Consider the following 21,250-nt stretch of genomic DNA (forward strand, 5'->3'; position numbering starts at 1 on the left):
ATCTAGGAGAATTCTTCAACCTTTCTTTGATTTCCTTGACCTTGACTTTTTTTTTTTCAAGAGTACAAGTCATTTTAATTGTAGTATAATATTCTCCATTTGGGTTTATGTGATATTTCCCCATGATCAGATTATGCATTTCTTGGACTAAATCCCCTATGGATTCCTTCTGAAAGTGTAATAACTTGAGGAGTTTATATTTATTAACTAACGTTCTACTCCAGGGAAGAGATCTCTCTTCTCCCTTTATTCACTTATATCACTATATAGTGTCATGCATTTTTTTTTGTTGTTGTTGCCAATGGATATTAAGCCATTCCTATCATTACTTATTTTTATGTTTAAGTGTCCCACATTTGCAAGAGAATCATCTATGCTTCATGGTAGCTCCTATTTACCTCATGTACTCATAACTCCTTGAGTACCTTCTTATTTTCTAGCATATATACAAAAAACTTTCTGACTTGGACTCAGCTTTTTCTCCAATGAAAGATGGTTCTATTTAATGAGCAAGTGGTAATTAGAAATCAAAATCTGGCATTAATTGATACTTATGCCACTGTTTTTGATGACAAGTTAGCTTTCAGTTGAATAGTTTCCCTTATATGTATGTACATGTAAAAAAATTAAGTGTATGCTTATATATATAGGTTTATGCACACTAACTTTAAACCTTAATTAGAAATTACTGAACTTGTTTGGATATGCACTTTTATGATTTTTAGCAAATTGAGAAATTAGGATATACAATTTTTAAAAATATATTTTCTGCTCCATTCCCATTCTTCTGATTCTGTGATTCTAATTACACATTAAACCACTTGATATTGCTACATAAATTGTAGAAAATCTGTGTTTCCCCTTTATTCCTTTAATTAGATTATTTCTTACTCTTCTACCTTCAAGTTCACTGACCTTTTCTTCTACCACAAAGTTCATAGAATGAATATTTTCATTACAGTTACATTATATTCTCAGACATAAAATTTCCATTTGCTTCTTCTTTTTTTAAAATTTGCTTCCATTTATCTTTGAGATTCCCCAGGTATGCTTTTATATGACCAGTTTTTTCTTTAAATCCTTGAACATATTTATCTAAGTCCTTTAAAGTCTCCCATATACTAACTGTAAAATCTGCATTATCTTAGGGTCAATTTTTAATTTTTTTTCCTCCCAGCAGCAGCTGTTGTTGTTTGCATGGCTGTTAGTATGTTAATGTATATGGTACACTGTAGATGCTATGATGCAGAAATCCTAAACTCTGTTATCTTACCCTGGAAAGTACTGAGTTTGGGCATTTAACTTGACTAAATTCAAACACTAAACTCTTGTTTTTTCCTGTAATGGGAAGCAGCTGAAATCTCTGCTCAATTCTTTCAGGATTCCAGCTGTTGCTTCCTCACAGGGTTCACGGAGTTTCCCTAATCCATGCATGGCCCAGAAATCCACCAAGGATTTAGGTAATTTACAACCACATTTGGAGCTACTCTCTTTACAGGATTTTCCTGCAAGTCTAGTAATCTCAAATTTATCCTATGACTCTTCAAACCAGCAAAAACAAGAGATTTCTGTTGAGTTCTACCTGTACTACACAACGTGGACTGACTTCTGTTGAGTTCTACCTGTACTACACAACGTGGACTGACTTTTGTCTAAACACTATCAACACAAGCCCAGTCCATTGTAGTTTCCTTCTTTCAAGGGTCAGTCCAATTTCTCCCAGGTGATGGTTGCTCCAGGTGTTTTTAATATTTTGTCCAGAGTTTAAAATTGTTATCTATGGAAAATTTAATTCAATACAAACTACTCTGACACATAACACATAACCCTATGCACTGAGTTTTCATTTCCACAACTGGATGTATACGTGTGTGTGTGTGTGTGTGTGTGTGTGTTTTAAACTATTTACTCATCCTAGTTTAAAAATCTGTGTTTTTTAAAAAAATATTTTGTTATTAACTGACAATTTTTGTGATTCCACTTTTGGTTTCCTTAAACATTATAATAATTATCTCATACTGTACCTGTAATAATTAATTTTGTAAAGTCCTTGGAATTTAAATCTGTTGGCTATTTTGTATTCTAACTTTCACCTTTGGTTGTAAGCTTCTATGTTTGATTATTTGTGATTCTGTGATTTTAACCTGTGAAAAATCTAGGAGCCTAAAATGAGGATGCTGTCCTCCACAGATGTATATTTTAACTTCATCACTAGCCAAAGGATCCATACCAACCAGGTATCATTTAGCTCCTGTTATAGCTTAATTGCTAAATCTCAAGTTTATATTCCTTACCTTGCCTCTAGCCCTAAGTCTATCAAATGCAACATGAAAAAAATACATATATACCTATATATGTATACACACATGTACATATACTTTCCATGCAGGATAATCCCATCTTTCATCTATACTTACTCCTTACAGTTTAGTTTCAGCTATTTTTAGTTTATCCCTTGGGATTTAATTCCCTACAAGTTCACCAACGCAATAAAAAATCTGATTTGTGCAGAATCTAGTTCTTTTGGAACAATAAGGACTTTAAAAAATTTTAGTCTATATATTAGAGAATCACACCATTATACTAATACCATTATACAAAGGTTGTGTTATTCTGTTCTCTATTATACTTTTACAAGCAGGGAAAAATTATTTCTAAATTTCATATTTTTCATATTGTAGCAATTTCTAACAATATTACCAACCTCCTTAAAACTATAGAAAACTTTTAAGTAAAAGAAACCGTATAACTCTGAATTTTGAAAATCAACCCACAAAATAAAAATAATTTCACTTGACATTAGACCAGTATGACTACAAACAAACCCATATAGGTGCAATTCAATAAAAGAGCTCAGCAGATCCAGAATGTGCCTGTATTCATTTTCTTTTATCTTGGAAAAATAGTATTTTAAACTTCTTTTGGAAAATTTTCAGACTTGTATAAATATATCAGCAGAATGGACTCCACTCTGAGAAACAGTTTTCTAAAAGTAATCTTATTTCATAGTTTGAAACAGAATAAAGTTAACTGATCAAATGTCCTTGGCTGAATTAGCATGATGATGTACACTAATTACAAAGACTTAGCAATGATATTAGGAAGCTTTAAAAAGGAAAAGATGAAGAAGAAAAAAAGCACTTGAATGGGACAGTTATAGCAAAAGCCATTATATTTGATTTCAATATTATGCAAATCTAAACATGGAATGTATTATGTTTATACAGGATAAAATCTTTTCAAAACAGCAATGTTATCATTCAATTAATACATATTTACTGAGCAACTATTTTACTGATGGCAACATTTAGTAACAATTTAAGGAACACAAGGCTAATTTACAGAACCAAGATTTCAATTTTGGCTTTTCTTACTTCAAAGTTCACGATTTTCTACTTCAACTCTTAAAAAAAAAAGTGAAGGTTTCATCTAGATAGAAAAATTATAATGCCTCTCATTTTACACAGAAAGAAAATTTTGAAGGAAAGAAAGAAACTAAAGAAACTAGGAGCAACAATTATTTAATTCATCTGTTTCCTCTGTTTTAAGGCAGTATTCAAAGGACCAAACAGAAGGTAGAGAAAACTATACTTATTGAAAACTTAGGTAATCTCTAAATCCTTTCAAAAGCATTTTTAGTAGTATGTGGTACATACTAAATAAATGTAAGATATGAAAATTATGAAACATAAGAAAATGAATACCCCAAAACTCACCACATAATTTATGAATTAGATCATTACTACCAATTTGTTTGGGTACACACACCTCTTCTCTATCTCATCTGCTTCCCACAAAATACAACCATTAAACTGAATTTTGTATTTGTCATTCCCTGATTTTCTCCAAAATTATCTTTTACCACAAACAAATATAACCCCAAAGTTTCTCCTTAAACTTTTCAAGATAATATGTAGTCTTTCAAAATTGGTTCTTTCACTTGTTATATTTTTAAGACTCATCCACCCATTCTACTGTCATTGGACATTTGCTCTTTCCTGTTTATTTTAGATTCATTTAGGCCATATATATTTTCACAAATACTCATCACTGTGTAGTTTTTCCCTGTCAAGTTTTAAAGAAATTAGAATATGGATCACTCTTTCCCATAAGTTATATTATACATTTAGCCTTGCAAGTGCATACCAAAAACTCATCATCTCAACACCATTTAAAAATGATTCCACCTTCATATGACATTTGACTATCTGAACCACTCCCATGTAAGACCTCAGAATTTACTGCATTTAAAAGTAAAAGTTTACTAACAATGATAGGGATCCTCAACTAAAATGCTATTATGCTTCATGCATTATTAAACTGTGAATTTGACTTAACTTTCTCTGTTAAAACATATTAACTCAGCAAACTTGCTATATATGTGAGATGTCAACCTTAAGATTGTATATTCAGTCACAAATAGTCACAATTGTGTATTTGTAGCTTGATATATATATGAACAGTGATCTTTCTAATGCTACAACATTTTGGGGAATGAAAAACTTACTCCATACACAATCTTGAAGTTGATTTCTCACATATATAGCAAACACTCAAACTCTCCTAAAATAACATGTACCATGTAAAGAAGACACTAAGAAAGTTCCACTTTTAATAGTTTTTTTTTTTTTTTTTTTTTTTTTGGTTCTCCATTTCTACAACAGAACAGGAACAAAGTTCAGGAAATATCACCAGTTTGTTTTCAATTCCTACTCAGGGATTTTCTGTTACATTACCTTTGTAGCTTTGTATATATGACAACTGAATGATCTATCTAATGCTACAACAGGGAGAAAAGTTTTTGTAGTTAATTTTGGGGAATGAAAAACCTACTCCATGATCCATAACCTTTAAGGGCATAAGTAAAACACATTTATTGATACCTATGGGACAGCCTTTAGATGTTGAGTTTCCTTATTCATAAAGTAAGCATAATAGTTGCCTCTAATTGATAGGTTTTTTTTTTTTAATCTAATGAGAAACTGTAAATAAATTGCTAAATACAGTACCAAGATCATAATTAAAGATTCCATAAATACAGATTATTGTTATTTCTGCACATCTTTTCATTTTCCCATCAATTTCTATTTGATAGTAATATTTTCCCTGCTGTCTTACTTTGCATTTCATTCAACTCTGAAAATAATACAGGAATATGCTCCTCCAGGGGGGCAGTACCTAAGTCAGCCTGGGGGACAAGGAGCATCCAGAGGATGTACTGTTATATACTCCTCCCACTCCCCAATTTGATTCTTGTTTTTTTTTTTTTAAAGTTATTTAGTGATTAAAAAAAAAGTTTTGCAGGGCAGTCAACTGCGTTTTAATTCATCTCAATATAGGATGGATGTAGGATAGGAAGAACAAATGAGTATTATCTAGCAAAATACCTAAGGCCATTTAAAAAAAATCAGATTATGGGGTTGGATGAGAATTTGGAGATTACCCAATACAAATTTATTTTCATAAGTAAGAAAAGTGAGTCTATAATTGACTTCGGGGATAATGAGAGTCTTGAGTGGAAACCAGGTTCCAAGATCCAGTTCCTGAAAACTTTCGAGAGTTTGTATTAATTCACTGCCTTAATCTAGGCAGCACAAGGCTTAACGGTCGTGTCTTAATCTACACCGTCCCATCCTCGATCAGTTAACCTATTTAAATTTCAAATTAGGCATTATCTACACAGAGTCCACAACCTATACAATCTGTCAAAAGGCTTGGAGAAACAGAAGTAAACAAAGACTATCTGATGAGTACTGCTGGAGAAGAGGTAAGTTAAGGGTACTGTCAACACACACAAGTTTATAGTCTTAAAATAGTAAAATGGAAAAAAAAGGCTACCGGGCCGCTTAATATCTACTCATAAAACAAATCAGCAATATCTGGGCAGGAGATACCTACGGCATTTCGAGTCTCAGGGAGGCACCACCGCCGCTGGACAAAATGAACTAACCAGCTGCAGGAAACGCCGCAGCTGAAAAGCGCGGGCAAGCGGGCACTCCTGGTGTCACACCTAACGCGGTCCGCCGGAAACACCCTCCGCGCAATGAGGAATCCGAGTAGGTGCGAGGAAAGGGGTGCATAAGGTGTCTAGGCCCCAAACCCACATCCAGTCCCGCCGCGCGTAACACGGAACCCTCTTACTACTCGGGCCAGAGAAATACTCGAACAGAGGAGCAGCAAAACCATGCCTGTTCTTTCTGGAGCAATTCATCCTACATTTATAGCCGGACCGTTTAGGGAGGTGCTCCGCGTCTTATTTCCGGTGACAGAGAGGCGCAGTTGCCATGGTAATTAGAGAAAGGCGAGGTCGGTCGGACTGCTGCGAGAGGGTCTCGGAACGGTGGAGGAAACGGGCTGTGCTTCCTCGTTTGTGAGCTGGAGTTAGGTAGCAAACAGCTCGCTGTCTCTGTCTCTTCCCTCCCTCTGTCCCTCTCCCTGCGGCTTTCTCTTCTTCCGCGTCTTGTGCGTCTCTGTCCTCCTAGCAGTTGGTCTACGCATGTCCCTAAAATGTACTTACACATGCAGTTTTATGCTCGGAGAAATCTGAAAACAGAGATTACTCGAGATTAGCCTAGACCGTGCTTCACTGCGGAGGGACGGTGGCTGCCTGGCTCTGTTTCCACTTGGCCCTTGAGAAGCCCGAGGCGCTTGTTAACAGTTTATTTTTCCTGCTGTTGTGTGCCTGGTTATTTATGGAGCCGTTTGCTGCAGTGTACTCTTTAGGCCCCTGCCTCGGTCTCGGGCTGGAGTTTTAAATAAAGGAGGTTTCCAAGCCTGAGGGGTGCAATTATATATTTATTTAAGCTTCAGTTTAGTCTCTCTTCACAGAAAAGGGGAGAATAGAATTCTGGAACATTTCCGCCGTGGGATTTCCAAGTGAGAGACTCATCATATTTGGAAAGAGTATTTTGAAGAAGATCCTAAATTTTATTTTATTTTTTTCATTTAAAAATTGCTTGCTGCAAAGAGGACGTTCATTCTTCCTTGTTGGAACAGTTTTCTTTTACATTTGTGAGAAGGTGCGTGCTCGCATATGTGTTTAAAACTCTGATGCTTAATTATAGTGATACCAATTTGCAGTAACCAGACTGTGACGCCACATCCCTATGGGGTCCTTCTAAATCTGGTGTAATATGAAAGTGTCAGGCAGGCGGTCTGTGTATTATAAATAGGGTACTTCATCCATGATAAGCGATTATTATCTTTCTTTCCCAAGTGTAAAAGACCTATATAATTCAAGAAGGTGCCAGTGATTTAGGCCCCCTGAGTAAGAATCCAATGAGTCCTGAAGGGGACCCTACCTGTGTCATTTTATTGTTGAACTTGAAATTTCAATTTATTACGTTGAAATGTATTTTTAGAAGTCAAAGCTGGATAAAGTAATGTTGGAAGCTGTTAGACCACCAGTACAATTTAGTACCTCATAGTAGCGATTCTTAATAAGCCTTCATTCACATTAACAAAGAGTAAATTGTTTCTGAAATTTACTGCCTTTCACTACTTACTGGCGAAGTGACATCTCTGTCCCTCCATTTCTTCACCTGTAAAATGGACAAAAGTAGGGGTAAAGTAAGATGTGTGACAGTTCATTAAGCTCTTATGAGCAGAGGTGCTGTATAAACCCAAAATATTATTAGTAGTAAAGGAACACAGTAAAGCTCTGTGGTAATGCTATAAATGGGACTGTAAAAATTCAGTTATTTTTTTGAAATTCAGTTCTTTGAAATAAGAAGCTGCATTATTGAGATGTTAATGAAATGATTTGGTTGATCCTGCCATGGAGGATGGGTGCCAAGTGCTTTCTGTAAAAAAATCTCATTATTATGGAGTTTCACATTTTTGTTATGGTTGTTTACATATTAGGGATTGAATTCAGAGGCACTTGACCACTGATCTACATTCCTAGCCCTTTTTAATTTTTTATTTTGAAACAGGTTCTCACCAAGTTATTTAGGGCCCAACTAAGTTGCTAAGGCCCGCCTGGAACTTGTGCTCCTCCTGCCTTAGCCTCCCCACCTGCTTGGATTACAGTTGTGTACCACCATGCCTGGCTGTAGTTTCATGTTATCTACAGTTTATTTAGCATTTACTAAGTGTCAGACAATGTTCTACATGCTTTATGTATGTTAACTAATATAATTTTCTCAGTGAACCTATTAAGAGTCTCATCTGATGGATTGAGAAAATAGATGTATGGTTTTACTTTGTCCTGATTCATCTTTTGTTGTTATTTTATGCCTTTGTTCTTTGGGCTGTTATTACATATTGGAGGGACAATTTGTGTGGGTGGGTGTTTATATGTGTGTTTAATTAGAAATCAACTGCCAAGGGTTTATTTTAAATTAACATTATAATTAGTCTACATACATATTATAACATCTTTTTCTTCTACATATAAAAACTTTTAATATTGTGATCCTCCCACACACTAGAAAGGTGTAATGACATTTGCATTTTAGGTGATTAATATTGACTAAAACAATTTTGAAATTCTTTTCTAGTAGAATGGCCGTCAGTCCAGGAAGTGATGCGGCTTTTACTAGTCAGAAATCCACTCTTTCAGAGAATCCTCGAACAAAGAAATTTCCACTAACTGAAGAAGAGATATTTTATATGAATTGTAGAGCTGCCTACTTAACTATCTTCAAAAGCAGCTTAGAAAACATTATTTCTAAAGATCAACTTTGCCTAGGTAAAATTTTTTAACTTAAAAATGTTTTGCCTTATTTGTTGAATGTTGCTAGGTCAGAAAGACTGGAATTAGATTTACATTGTTAAACCATCTCAATTTCATAATGAAGCTTGAGCAATAGAACTACAGTAAGGTATTATGGCATTTTGTTTAAGTTACATATACTAAGAACTTTAAAATAAAATTATGCAACCTAGATTGGTATCTTGAAAGATTCCACCAACTACTACTTGCTTTAAAATGTTTTTTATTCTCATTTTGCTGCTTTGGAATTTATCATAGTAGAATTAAAACACTTTTGGCTTCTAAATCATTAGTGTAAATTTTGACCTATCCTGAGAAAAATATAAAAGGTATATAAAAGTGGGGCCAAATGACTTTAAAAGAGAACTATTTGGAGATAATTGGAATTTGAAAAGAGAATAATAATTTAGTGTTTATTTTTTTGTTTGTTTTTGTCTCTTAGTGCTTCTCTTCATTGTTATATTTTAAAATTCCTTTGGTTACTAATGTCCCCCAAATTGATGAATTTGATCCTGTTCAGGGTATCAAATGACATAAAGGTCCCTGGTCTCAACAGAACAGTAAACAATACTAGATACCCTGACTACTCATGTCTGTTTCTTCAGTACTGATAACTTTATGAGTAGAGAAATTGAGTTATTTTTTTCCATCTTTAGAAGTATTTACCTTAAACCAAAACTCTAACATATTTCTTGAATTTTATATACTAAGATCTCTATTTAAGGAAATCCATTTTGGGGACAATGAGAATTGAAGAGATTAAAATTTGTTTGATGTTTAAATAAAAGACATTATTTGTAAAATAGTTTAAATGAAAATACCCAGGATTAACATGAATTTTAAAGTTATGAATTAATTTTACTTTGATTTACATAATTTTTAAATTGGCAAAATGTCCCATTTTGAATTTTATATTTAATTTTCATTTTGAATTTTAAATATTAGTGTTTAATTAATATGTGTTAATGCCATAAGAAGAGATCCAATTAATTTAAGTCCAATATGCCACTATTTCTTAAATAATTGAGGTTTTTTTCCTTCTTTCAAAAAGAGATTGAGATAATAAATCTGCTAAGTTTACAAGTTTAAATGATTTCCACAGCTATGGCATTTTGTTTGTGAATTAATGACTATGTATTAAGGTACTGTCAGTCTTATGAAATTATCTGGGAAGATAATGCAGTTTTTGTCTCCTCAGTGGAATTGTCTTTTGGGTTTATGGTGGAATATTCTTTGTAACATTGTAATAATTGATTTCATATAACCTAGTTATTAAAAAGGAGTAATGTGAACCAATGATGTCTCTTTCTTACTACTTTTAGTAATATCCTTCTGCCACCTAGCACATAATATGTGCTGATATTTCCATTTCAAAGTAAGATAGAGCAGTACCACTACCAGAGCTTTAGAAACTTTTTTGCCAGTTTATAAATAATACAGGTATTATAGACTCATGTCAAAGCTTATTAAGCCCTAGCAAAAGATCAGTATCTTGTCAACCTTTAAATAGCTACAATTACATAATATTTTCACTGTCATCAAAGTTAACAGTTAATTCCAACTAATTCTAAACTTCAAGATTAAAATTAGTAACAACTAGAATGTATCAGTTTCTTAGATGTGGGGATGTCTACTTAGTACATATTTTGGCATAATTAATATCATTTTGAGAAAATTGTTCTTTTGTAATTAACAGCATATTTTAAAAAACAATATATGTGTGTATATATGTATATATATATATATAACATATATGTATATTATATTGTTGTTACTGAAGATAGCAACAGGTGTACTAAGCTGCCCCTTGTGGGAAAGAGTTACACATTAATTTTCCCAAAGCTGTACAGAAAATATTTTCTATCATGTTGATTTTTGACCTGAAAATCACAACTTCATTTAGATCCTACTTGTATTTCCAATTTTTAAAGGGCAGGAGTTGGCTGGGGATGGAATCCTAAAACATAAATGTCCTTTTGCTGATTCTGTTAATAGATGAATTATGGAATTGTCTGTTCATACAGTGGGGAAAATATTTATCTTTTGGTTCTAGCACAACATGGTAATCAGGGATCCAAAATAAACCTGTGGAAATAAAAAATATACATAGATTTCAATGCTACAAATTATACGAAGGCATTATAGGTGAATGAAAAATGGCAGTTATTACCATTATAACTTCTGTTAGCTTTGAAGGTCACCTTTAGATTATCTTCTTGTTTCTCCTTTTTTGCCAAAATTTAAATTATCTAGTTATAATGAACTGGGATAATCTAGAGAATAGGAAGATTTCTCCTTGTCTTCTAAAATATTATTGACCATAAGTTATGACTACAAATAAGATTTTTTTACTTTAGATGTAGACTTCCTATTTACATTATAAAACTTCTTTGGAACTAAACAGTTTGTATCTGAAAAAATTTCACTCTATGTATGCTTGTCTACAATAAATATTCACTTTAACTGACTCAACAAATGTCTGGTTTTATTAACCTGATTTAATTTCTATTTCCTTAGGGTATTTCTTTAAATTGTTTAATATTTACTAGTCCATATTACATTAAATTACAAAACGTTCAGATTATCATTTTTTAATATTTATTTTTTAGTTGTAGTTGGACACAATACCTTTTATTTATTTATTTTTATGTGGAGCTGAGGATTTAACCCAGGGTCTTGCATGTGCAAGGCAAGCGCTGTACCGCTGAGCCACAACCCCAGCCCCAGATTAACCTTTTATTAGTGTGATTTATGTGGCACAAATCTGTGAATTCTCATTTTAGGTGGAAATATCCAATATAAGGTTTTATAATAGAAGTTGGTAGTATTATTCTTAAAATTCTGCTAATTTCTTCTGTGGTGTTCAGGAAACATAATTTATTAATTTTACACAGTTATAACTTAATATGCAGAAGTTTATTTGCAAATTATGTAATTACTTCTATCCGACTGTAAAGAGATATCTATAATTATTTAAAACCATTATATTTTAGTGTGATATGACATGAAAATAACACATCTTTTTACACATTTTTCTTTCATAAGAACATGATTTAAAATGAAATGTAGTTTAACTGGTATTGACATTCTTGATTTTTAGCAGAGCTGTAACTGCACCTATATACTATTTTGTGCATACAGTTGACATGGAACATTTTCTGGAAAGCCTGTCTAGCAATGGTGAACATTTTAGATATCATGCCTTATTGACATTAATATCTTAAAATGAATGATTGAAAGTGAATTTTCATAATTTTATATAATTTTAAAGAAGGAAGAACTTCAAAAGCAGAACTGCAAAAATAATTTAAGCAGTTAGATGTAAATGATGATGGCTCTTCTTTACTTCCTTAAAGTATTTGTTAAGGCAGAAAAAGTAATAATTCAAGCTTTTTGTCATTATCCTTATGTTCTCAAAACAGTTAAGTGGGTGATGTTTTTAATCATTTTTTTCCCTCTAAAAGTTCTTGAATTAATCAGGTGTTATTGGTTATTCAAAACTTGTATGTTGAGAACCAAATTGTTAGAACAGTGAAAATTCATTTAATTTTGGTGGCATTAATAAATCAAAACTCTTTAGCTGGTGGAATATATGTGTTTGTTTTCAAAAGTCAGACATACAATAACAACTAGATTGTCAACACCAAAGATAATATATTGGTATATATGAACTTTGTTTAATGACTGGAAGAAAAATTACACTTAAATACCAATTCCAAGTGTCACTATAACAAATAATACTTTTTTACTGGACAGCTCTTCAGTATGCAGGAAGAAATCCATCCCAAAAGACCATTAATAAGTATTGGACTCCTCAAACTGCCAAACTGAATTTTGATGATTTTTGTATAATTTTAAAGAAGGAAAAACCTACTTCAAAAGCAGAACTGCTAAAATCATTTAAGCATTTAGATGTAAATGATGATGGCTGTATTTTACATACTGACCTTTATAAATTTCTAACAAAGGTAAGATCTATGAAACTGTTTTGTAATGTTCATATTTGCAAAACAACTGGAAATCTAGCTTTGGCTATCAAAGTTCCAATTAAAAATAATTATTTCATTTTCAGGTTAAATGAATCACATGTTTATTTATATAATTAGAGGTCATTTGGATAAAAGGTTCTTTGTAAATAAGTATAAAATTGAGCCTGTGTTGCAGTCTTCTTATTCTCCTGCCCAATGGTCTTAAAAAAATCAGAGATGGGTTCATATGGGATAAGTAAAACAAAGTATAAATGGGATAAGAAATCTGTTCTGTGTTTTGGTACATTGTCAGAAGAGACCGTTACTCTATATTCAATAATAGTTACAACTGATACAATGATATGTAATTGTTAATATTTAGTAAATTAAAATTTAGCATATTTTCATAAAATATAATAAAAAATTGCTGTTTTATTATATATTACAATCTTATCATTGCTTGACATGATACTCATTCGGATTTATAATGAGGCCATATATTCAAACTTACTTATAGAAGAGATTAAAATGTATTTCCACAATCCCCATGAATAATAAAGTGGTAATCATGTTGTTTTAAAATAAATCTTGTTTTATTTCAGAGAGGTGAGAAGATGACTCGAGAGGAAGTAAATGCCATAATAAATTTGGCTGATGTAAATGCTGATGGAAAATTTGACTATATTAAGGTACAAAAGCTCATATTGATGTAAATTTGCATTCTGAGTAGGGAAATTATTTTTATTTTTTGCCCAGGCTTTATTAAGGTATTGTTGACAAAATTATATATATTCATAGAATACAGGTAATGTTTTGATACGAGTATACATTGTTAAATGATTAAATCAAGGTAATTAACATCAAAAACGGTTTCTTTTCTGTTTTTTGGGGGTAGTTTTTTTTTTTTTAACAGTCTACCACTTGCCACCTTTAGCCCCCACAAAAGTATTTTTTAAAGGGATACATCTTTTTAATATTGGCAATGACTCAGTTGTATGTTGTGTTCATTGTACTCAAAGTCATTCTCTTCAGTTGTACAATTGTGATATGATGATTACATTAAAAATAGTATAGATTATGCATTCCTAATCCAAAAATCCAAAATCCAAATGGTCTAAAATCTGAAGCTTTTTTGAGTGTCAAAATGATGCCACAAGTAGAAAATTCCACACCTGACCTCATGTGCAGTGTAGCAGTCAAAATTTAAGCACAGTAAAAATGCCTTATACAACTACTATCAGGGTGTGTTTATAAGGTGTATATGAAACAAGTGAATTTCGTATTTAGATTTGAGTTTCATCTCCAAGATTTCTCACCTTATATGTGCGAATATTCCAAACTCTGAAAACATCCAAAACAGTTTTGGTTCAAACATTTTCAGATAAGGGCTGCTCAACTTGTATAACCAAGTTAAAATATATGTGTGTGCACATACAGGCACATAAACATAGAGATTCTCCTCAGAAATGTACCTTTTCTGCAATGACGAATCATAAAAATTATTTAGAACAAATGCAAGTCTATACATCTTGTAAAAAAAAATAAATCATTTCTCCTTGTGTAACATTTTATTTCCACTCAGAGTATGACCTCCTCATTGAATCATGGCTGCATTTCACTAGGTCACTTGAGGCTGGTCAATCTGATTCAAGAAAATAAAATGAGTTCCCAAGTTCAATAAGAAATATATTCCATCTATCAGTCTATTCCTTGCCTACTAATGTGCATTTGCCTTCTTCTTCTCCCAGATGTATGATTGAATGTTTTACCCACTGGACTACTTTTTTATTTTCTTTAGTTTTGTAAATTATATATGACAACCAATGAACAATGTCTCAAGACTACACTAGAAAAACTGGAAGTTGATAGTAAACTGAGGCGTCAACAGTTTGGAAGCCATGTTGAAGGGCCCCCTGAAAGGGACCCATCAGCAGTAACAAAACAGTCACCTAGAATCATAAGAAAAAATGACCAGGAAACATTCTCAAATAAAGGTTTGTACTTTTACAAAAAGAATTTCTTGATCAGCAATGAAGGGTCATAACTCAAATAAAATAAAAATTTCCTTTCATCTCAGCTTATCAATGATAAAACAAATGAGAATCCAACTTTTGTTAGCTACCATTTCTAGACTCTTAGCTGTAAAAATCTACTGAAGTAAAATTTTATTGTGGAACTTGACTTGGCTATGCTCATTATATTTTATTAAAATTAAAATTTCAGACTAAAAGGTGACATATTGAAGTGAAAAATCTTATTAGTAGCCCATAAATTAGGAGCCATTAAAGTCTGATAAATATAAAATTTTTGACTTTATTTCAATAGGAAGAACAAAGAGTAAAATTATACAATAGACGTTGTGTACTACACTGTGTTTATAAACAAACTCCTACTTACAACTTTTCATAATATTAGACCAAATAATATTACTTGTTACAGGTGATACAAGGAGTCCTTTGCTGTCAACAACTAGAAAGTTCAAAACATCTGTTTCCTTCACAATTACCATGAGTGCTAATAGTAATCGAAACTCAAAGTTAACAGAGCCAAACTTAAAGGTATAGTATCTGAAATTAACATGAACTTTTAATGACAACAGTTGACATTAAATTTATTAGTAACTATCAGTGTGTATAGAGACCCAGTAGTTTGTGAAATAATTCTTTGAAGTTTTTCCTGTAGAATGCAGCATTTCTACCTGTAAGCTACTTGTAATGTATTAAAATATAAATAAGGAATATTACTTAAAGGGTTTTAGTTTGAAAATGATGACTCTTGAATTTTTTAACTTGATGAGTAGATTATGTAATTATATACTTTGGCAAGCAAATTTTTGTTGTTGTTTAACAAATACTGTCCATAAGTATTTCTTAGAAATAAATCATTCATTCAATATCAATTCCTATGAGAGAAAGACAAGAAAGTCACTTTGCTAAGTCAATATTTGTTGAGTGTTAATATTGATCTTCTTCCTTTGTTTTCCCTTTCTAGACTCAACCTTTACTAGTTTTCTTTCAACAGAAAATAATAGCTACAGAAATATAAAACATTAACTGGAAACTGCTAGGATACATTAAAAATGTGCACCTAGAGACCTCTGTAAAAGGGGGAAAAATGGTTATGGCCACATACTATAACTGCTGTTAGAAAACTGAACTGATTGTTCTCAAGAGCTACATTTTTGTTTCAAATAACAACTCTGTATTTGTTATTGAACTCTGAAGTCCCTTATATCTTTAAATTGCTAGACAGTGACATTTGTTCTATATTAAAATTTTAAAACATTATCTCCAAGGAATTTGTTCAGACTGTTTAGGAATCTATAAACCCTAAGCAATTTGGTGTGCATGTCCAACATGTTCACACAATATTTAGTGTCCCAACAATATTATTTTCCACCAATGGAACCTTTCTGTGTTTTGCAAATTTAAGTGCTAATTAAATTAACTTAGTTAAGTAACTATGACTTATCTCTTTCAAAATATTTTGTAAATAAGTGGAATTTTATCCAGCACAAAGATATATATAAACATTAGCATTTGCTATATTAAATCATAATAGACTTTTTCTCAGTGCCATTAGTTGAGCCCATAACAATACAATTTTAATTTAGTGCACCCAAACAAATAATCACTAAACAAGTAATGCTTGCCGGCTATTTTGCTTAGTGTAAAATATGGACCTTGAACTTAAAAAATAGAAATTTTAAATTTGATTATTAATATTATATATCAAGGTAATATAGCATAGTATTTCACTTATTCATTCATTAATTTAACAAATATTTTTGATTGACTACTCTGTGCCTTGCATTATTTTAGGTATTGATGAAGACTTTTGTAAAGAGACAGACCTAAACTTGAATCCTAGCTTTTTTCCTTAATAATTTGGCAAACTTGGATAAGTCTATCCTCAGCCCTTCTGAGTCCAGTTTCCTTATCTATAAATTGGGAATATCAATATTTAGTGTGTTTTGGAAAGATTTAAGTCATCTAACATATCTAAAGCATTTAGCTAAGTACCAGGTACAGAAAGTATTCACTTTAATAAAAAATAGCTTTGTTAATATTACAGAACTAAGGAATGGCTATAAGTCTTGATGGGATGACATGATGGAAGTATAATTTAAGAAAAGTTTTTCTATTATTGTACACAGAGACCTCAAATTAGAGAGACTCTCTAGAGTTATCCAGATATAAAATTATGATAGCATGGCCTAGCAAGGAAGAGGCAGATCTAATAGGTAATGTTGAAATTAGTCTATAGGCCATAGCTTTTGTATAATAAGAGTCCGCTTAAGTTTTGCATCTAAGGCACCGAAAATAGGGAATGATGCTGATGATAATTGGGAATTAGGTGAAAGGTACTAAGAGGATTTAATGATTAAAAGAAATTAGCATACTGTCAACTTTTTAATTCTGTGAGTTTCTTATAAATTTAATGTCATTTGGAGAATTGTTAGTCCTGTATTTCTTACCTTTTTATATCCTGTTTCTGATCTCAGTATTTCCCTGTTATATACTTATCTGGCATTTCTTTTTTCTCTCTTTCTTTTTCTTTTCTTTTTTGGCACCAGGGATTGAACCCAGGACACTTACCACTGAGTGACACACTCAGCCATTTTTATTTTTTATTTTGAAACAGGATCTTGCCAGGTTACTCAGGGTCTTAATAAGTAGCTGAGGTTGGCTTTGAAGTTGCGATCCCCCTACCTCAGCTGCCCAAGCCACTGGGATTACAGGTGCATGCTACCATGCCTGATACTAACTGGCATTCCTTACACGAGCTTTAAAAATCTTTGTTGTTTTTTTTTTGTTGTTGTTGTTGTTTGTTATTCAGCAGCATTCTGTTCTTTGTGATCATTTTACACTGGAGTATTTTGTTTAATTTTATACATTTCTGAGTTTTTACAACACTCTTGACAAGTACTTGGTTATAAAAATACAGAACACATTTCTAAAAGGATGATTAATTTTCTTCAAATACCTTAAATCTACTTTAAACAAGTTTGGGTACTTTAATTTCATCTTGAACAGAAAAGTATGGAATTGGATATAGAATGGGATAGACTTCAGAAATTGAAAATTGTTATAATAATTGTTGTAATGGTGTAATGGGGTAAGCATAAACCAGATTTTTTTTTTTTCCTTTTTTTTTTTTTTTGAGTCAGGAGTCTTGCTATTTTACCCAGGCTGGTCTTGAACTGCTGGGCTTAAACAATAGTCCTGCCTTAGCCTCCTGTGTAGCTGGGACTACAGGTATGCACCATGCTCAGTAGCCACATTTTAAAACATAAATTCATACAATTAATGAAGGACTTGATTTATTGGAGGAAAATAAGAACTTTACCATGATATATGTGTATTACTTTCTATTGGCCATATTTAGGTATTGAATTACTATTCTTTTTTTTTAATCCTAAATTCTGTCCATTTTCATAGGTTCTATAATGCTTAAGGAATGTCAGGAGTTTTCCATTGAGAGAGGAATAGCTTCAACTTCCTTGCTAAGGCAGTCATGACTAAAATTAGAGTAGACCCTAAACTATGAGTTGTAAACTCCTGAGATGCAGTGCTTCCTATATTCAGACTTTTAACTAGAATATGCCTAAATACATGTTTGACACATTTGTGTATTGTACATTTATATACACATACAGCACATATATTATACAGCCTATATGTTATAAATGTCTGTATATATATTATATAGCATATATACTAATATATATCGTGTTATGTGTGCTTACCATATTCCTGTGTTGTATACCACATATATTTTATAACAAGTCTCTTTACATAACAATACAAATATAATCTTTTCAAACTAAAAATAGGTCAGTCTATTAATTGTTTTCATAAAATTTATGAAATTGTACCAAATAGTTTTGTTATAGTGGTTTCTTTTTCAAAATGTTTATCAGTTTAACCTTTGAATTGGGAGAATTCACATCAATTTTTCTCTTTATAAATTTATTTAACGTTTTAAGTATTCTTAAATACTAACAAAAAATTTACTCTTTTTACCTACTTGTTTTAACATTACTAAAAGCATAGGATATCTTTATAAAAACAACAGTGATGAAGATATAAGTTTCTTCTCTGACAAAATCAGGGGCAGATCTACTGCTTACTAATTCTTCTCACCTAAAATTTTGATAACAATACATTAGTCATATCAGAACAATGAAGTTCACTACAGTAATTTTTTAAAAATGTAATTTTACTGGTATATTTGTTTTGATAGCTGTTTTCCACTTTAAAATGTGTAATTTGTGCTTTTCAGCATTCCCTTATATGTTATGAATGAAAAATAAATAAAGTTGTTTACATTTATATAAATTACTTGAATTGGTAGAATATAGCACCACCTCATGCCCTATATAAGAATTACAAGCTATTGTTTTATTTCTACTTTATTTTGTCAAAAAGTATACATGAAATTTCATACCCTATTATTCTAAATTTTTTTTACATTTTTCCCATAATACTCAAACTTGTCAACTTAATCTATAATCCCTTCAAATTCATTTATTTGAATGAGCCACCAATTAATTAGTACTTTTTTGTTTTAATTTGTAAAATTTTTGTCAGCGAAAAAGTATTGAGTGATTGAAAGTCTATGTATTTTCAAGGAAATTTTAAGTTGAAAGAGCATAGTATAGGGCTGGGGTTGTGGCTCAGTGGTAGAGCGCTTGCCTAGCACGTATGAGGAGTTGTGTTCAATCCTCAACACCATATAAAAATAAATAAAATAAAAGTATTGTGTCCACCTACAACTAAACAAAAATAAAAAAAGAAAGAGCATTGTATGTTTATTAACTCTGAAAGATCTTAAGAAATCAAATGTTTCCTTTTGAACAGTGGAGCTATAAATTCTCCAAGTAATGTTATTTACTACCCAGAACAGTCTAATTTTTATACTGAAGTTGAGTTGGTGTCAATCATGTGGCATTTGTCTTATTCCTATAATAGCTGCTCTTCTACCATTTTCATCCTTATTAACCTATAGATAATATTGTAATATATAGTTAGGCAGTCTTTCCATAGAAATTTACAAATTCCCTTCTACTTTTGCATTATTTTATGAAATTGGAACATAGGGAGATCTCTAATATTTAACTTCTTCCCAGCTAGATTTTTATAAAGTCATCTTCTGTCAATCTGTGTACTGCCCCTAAAGTACCATCAGCTATGGAAAAATCCTTCTGAGTATCCTCAATGGTACAAATTATATTTACTACTCACTATAGACAAATATACCAATACATGCATTAATTTCATTTAAACAATTAGGAGCTACTATGCTGAGAGCCATGGCCGAGTCTGTATGGCCCCTGGCATTTTGCCAACAGTATTGATTGACAGGCAAGGCATTACTATCCGCCTCTGCCTCAACTTTTGAGTTCTCGCACTATTTTGGAGTTCTCCGTGGGGATTTCCGGGGATTCCCCAAGAGTTCCCATTGGTTGGGGAAGTGCAGGAGGAGGGCTTTCCGGGAGAGATATTTCCGGCTGGGGGTTCCTGGACAAGCCTCCTGGCGTTCGGGAGGATTCCCCGGGAGCTGTGTGAAGTGTTTTCCTGCAGTTTTAAAATAAAGTTTGTTCCTGCTTCAGTGGCTGGTGATTTGTGCCCAGCCAGACTGCGGCACTACTATACCATAATTACAGTGCAAGTATAGGAAATGTTGCAGCTACTAAAATTATGGAATTTTTTTTTATTAAGAAAACTAAATAAGTTTATCTTGATACTTAAATGCATGGGTAATTTGAATAATAAGCTGCATTACACTTTCTTATAATAACATCATAAACAAGAAGTTTCTATTAAAAACTGTCTTTAGAAAATCATGGCAGATATTTAAATGTGAAGTAAAACTTAGAATATAACTGGTAGACTAGAGAGAAAATAAGACCTACTTTACACCTTTGGTTGTGCTATCAGTGAGAACTGGCATTTACCTACCATTTTATTTTTCAGACTTTTTTTTATCAGTCAAAAAGGAAGTATGCAACTGGCTTGCTTTTGAGATTTTCTCTAACTTTAATACAGGTTGAGCATCCCTATTCTGAAAATCCCAAATGCTGCAAAATCTGAAACTTTTTGGGTGCCAACATAATAAGCACAAGTAGAAGATTCCACATCTGATCTCATGTGAGGGGTACAGTTAAAATGCAGACACCCTAAAAATTTTATATAAAATTATATTCAGGCTATGTATATAAAATATATGTGTTTTGGATGTGGTCGTGCACACCTGTCATCCTAGCAATTTAGGAGGCTTAATCAGGAAGATTTCAAGCTTAAGGCCAGCCCTTGGCAATGTGGTGAGACTGTCTCAAAAAAAGGGGGGTGGTGGCTGAGGATGTAGAACAATGGCAGAGTTCCCCTGGGGTCAATCCCCAGTACATACATAAATAAATAAATAAATGAATAACATGTTAAACAAAATGAATTTCATGTTTAGACTTGGATCCCATTCCTTATGTATATACAGATAGTCCAGAATCTGAAAAAATCTGAAATCTAAAACACTTTTAGTGTCGAAGCTTTAGATAAGGGATACT

The 21,250-nt window shown here is 32.2% G+C and overlaps 2 protein-coding genes across 8 annotated transcripts in view; one reads left to right on the forward strand and one right to left on the reverse strand.

Annotated features, from left to right (window-relative positions):
* Itgb3bp (integrin subunit beta 3 binding protein) overlaps positions 1-6,454 on the reverse strand; it is a 52,636-nt gene extending 46,182 nt beyond the window's left edge. Inside the window, exon 1 of one of the 2 annotated variants that reach the window (XM_058581545.1) lies at positions 5,899-6,454. In XM_058581545.1, coding sequence (XP_058437528.1) covers positions 5,899-5,903 — 5 coding nt within the window. In that variant the 5' untranslated portion in view covers positions 5,904-6,454. The remainder of the gene's footprint in view (positions 1-5,898) is intronic. The other variant, XM_046451184.2, reaches the window with a different exon arrangement.
* Positions 6,246-21,250, forward strand: part of Efcab7 (EF-hand calcium binding domain 7) — a 47,995-nt gene continuing 32,990 nt past the window's right edge. The window contains exons 1-7 of one of the 6 annotated variants that reach the window (XM_058581544.1): positions 6,246-6,385; positions 6,829-7,019; positions 8,502-8,692; positions 12,473-12,684; positions 13,287-13,373; positions 14,483-14,678; positions 15,124-15,242. In XM_058581544.1, the coding sequence (XP_058437527.1) occupies positions 8,506-8,692; positions 12,473-12,684; positions 13,287-13,373; positions 14,483-14,678; positions 15,124-15,242 (801 nt within the window). In that variant the 5' untranslated portion in view covers positions 6,246-6,385; positions 6,829-7,019; positions 8,502-8,505. Of the gene's footprint in view, positions 6,386-6,450; positions 7,020-8,501; positions 8,693-12,472; positions 12,685-13,286; positions 13,374-14,482; positions 14,679-15,123; positions 15,243-21,250 lie in introns of those variants that run through there. The other 5 variants (XM_046451177.2, XM_046451178.2, XM_046451180.2 and 2 more) reach the window with 5 other exon arrangements.

This window comes from Marmota monax, unplaced genomic scaffold, assembly GCF_021218885.2.
Source record: "Marmota monax isolate L192 unplaced genomic scaffold, Marmota_monax_Labrador192_F-V1.1 WCK01_AAM20220418_F8-fsc00023, whole genome shotgun sequence".
NCBI lineage: Eukaryota > Metazoa > Chordata > Mammalia > Rodentia > Sciuridae > Marmota > Marmota monax.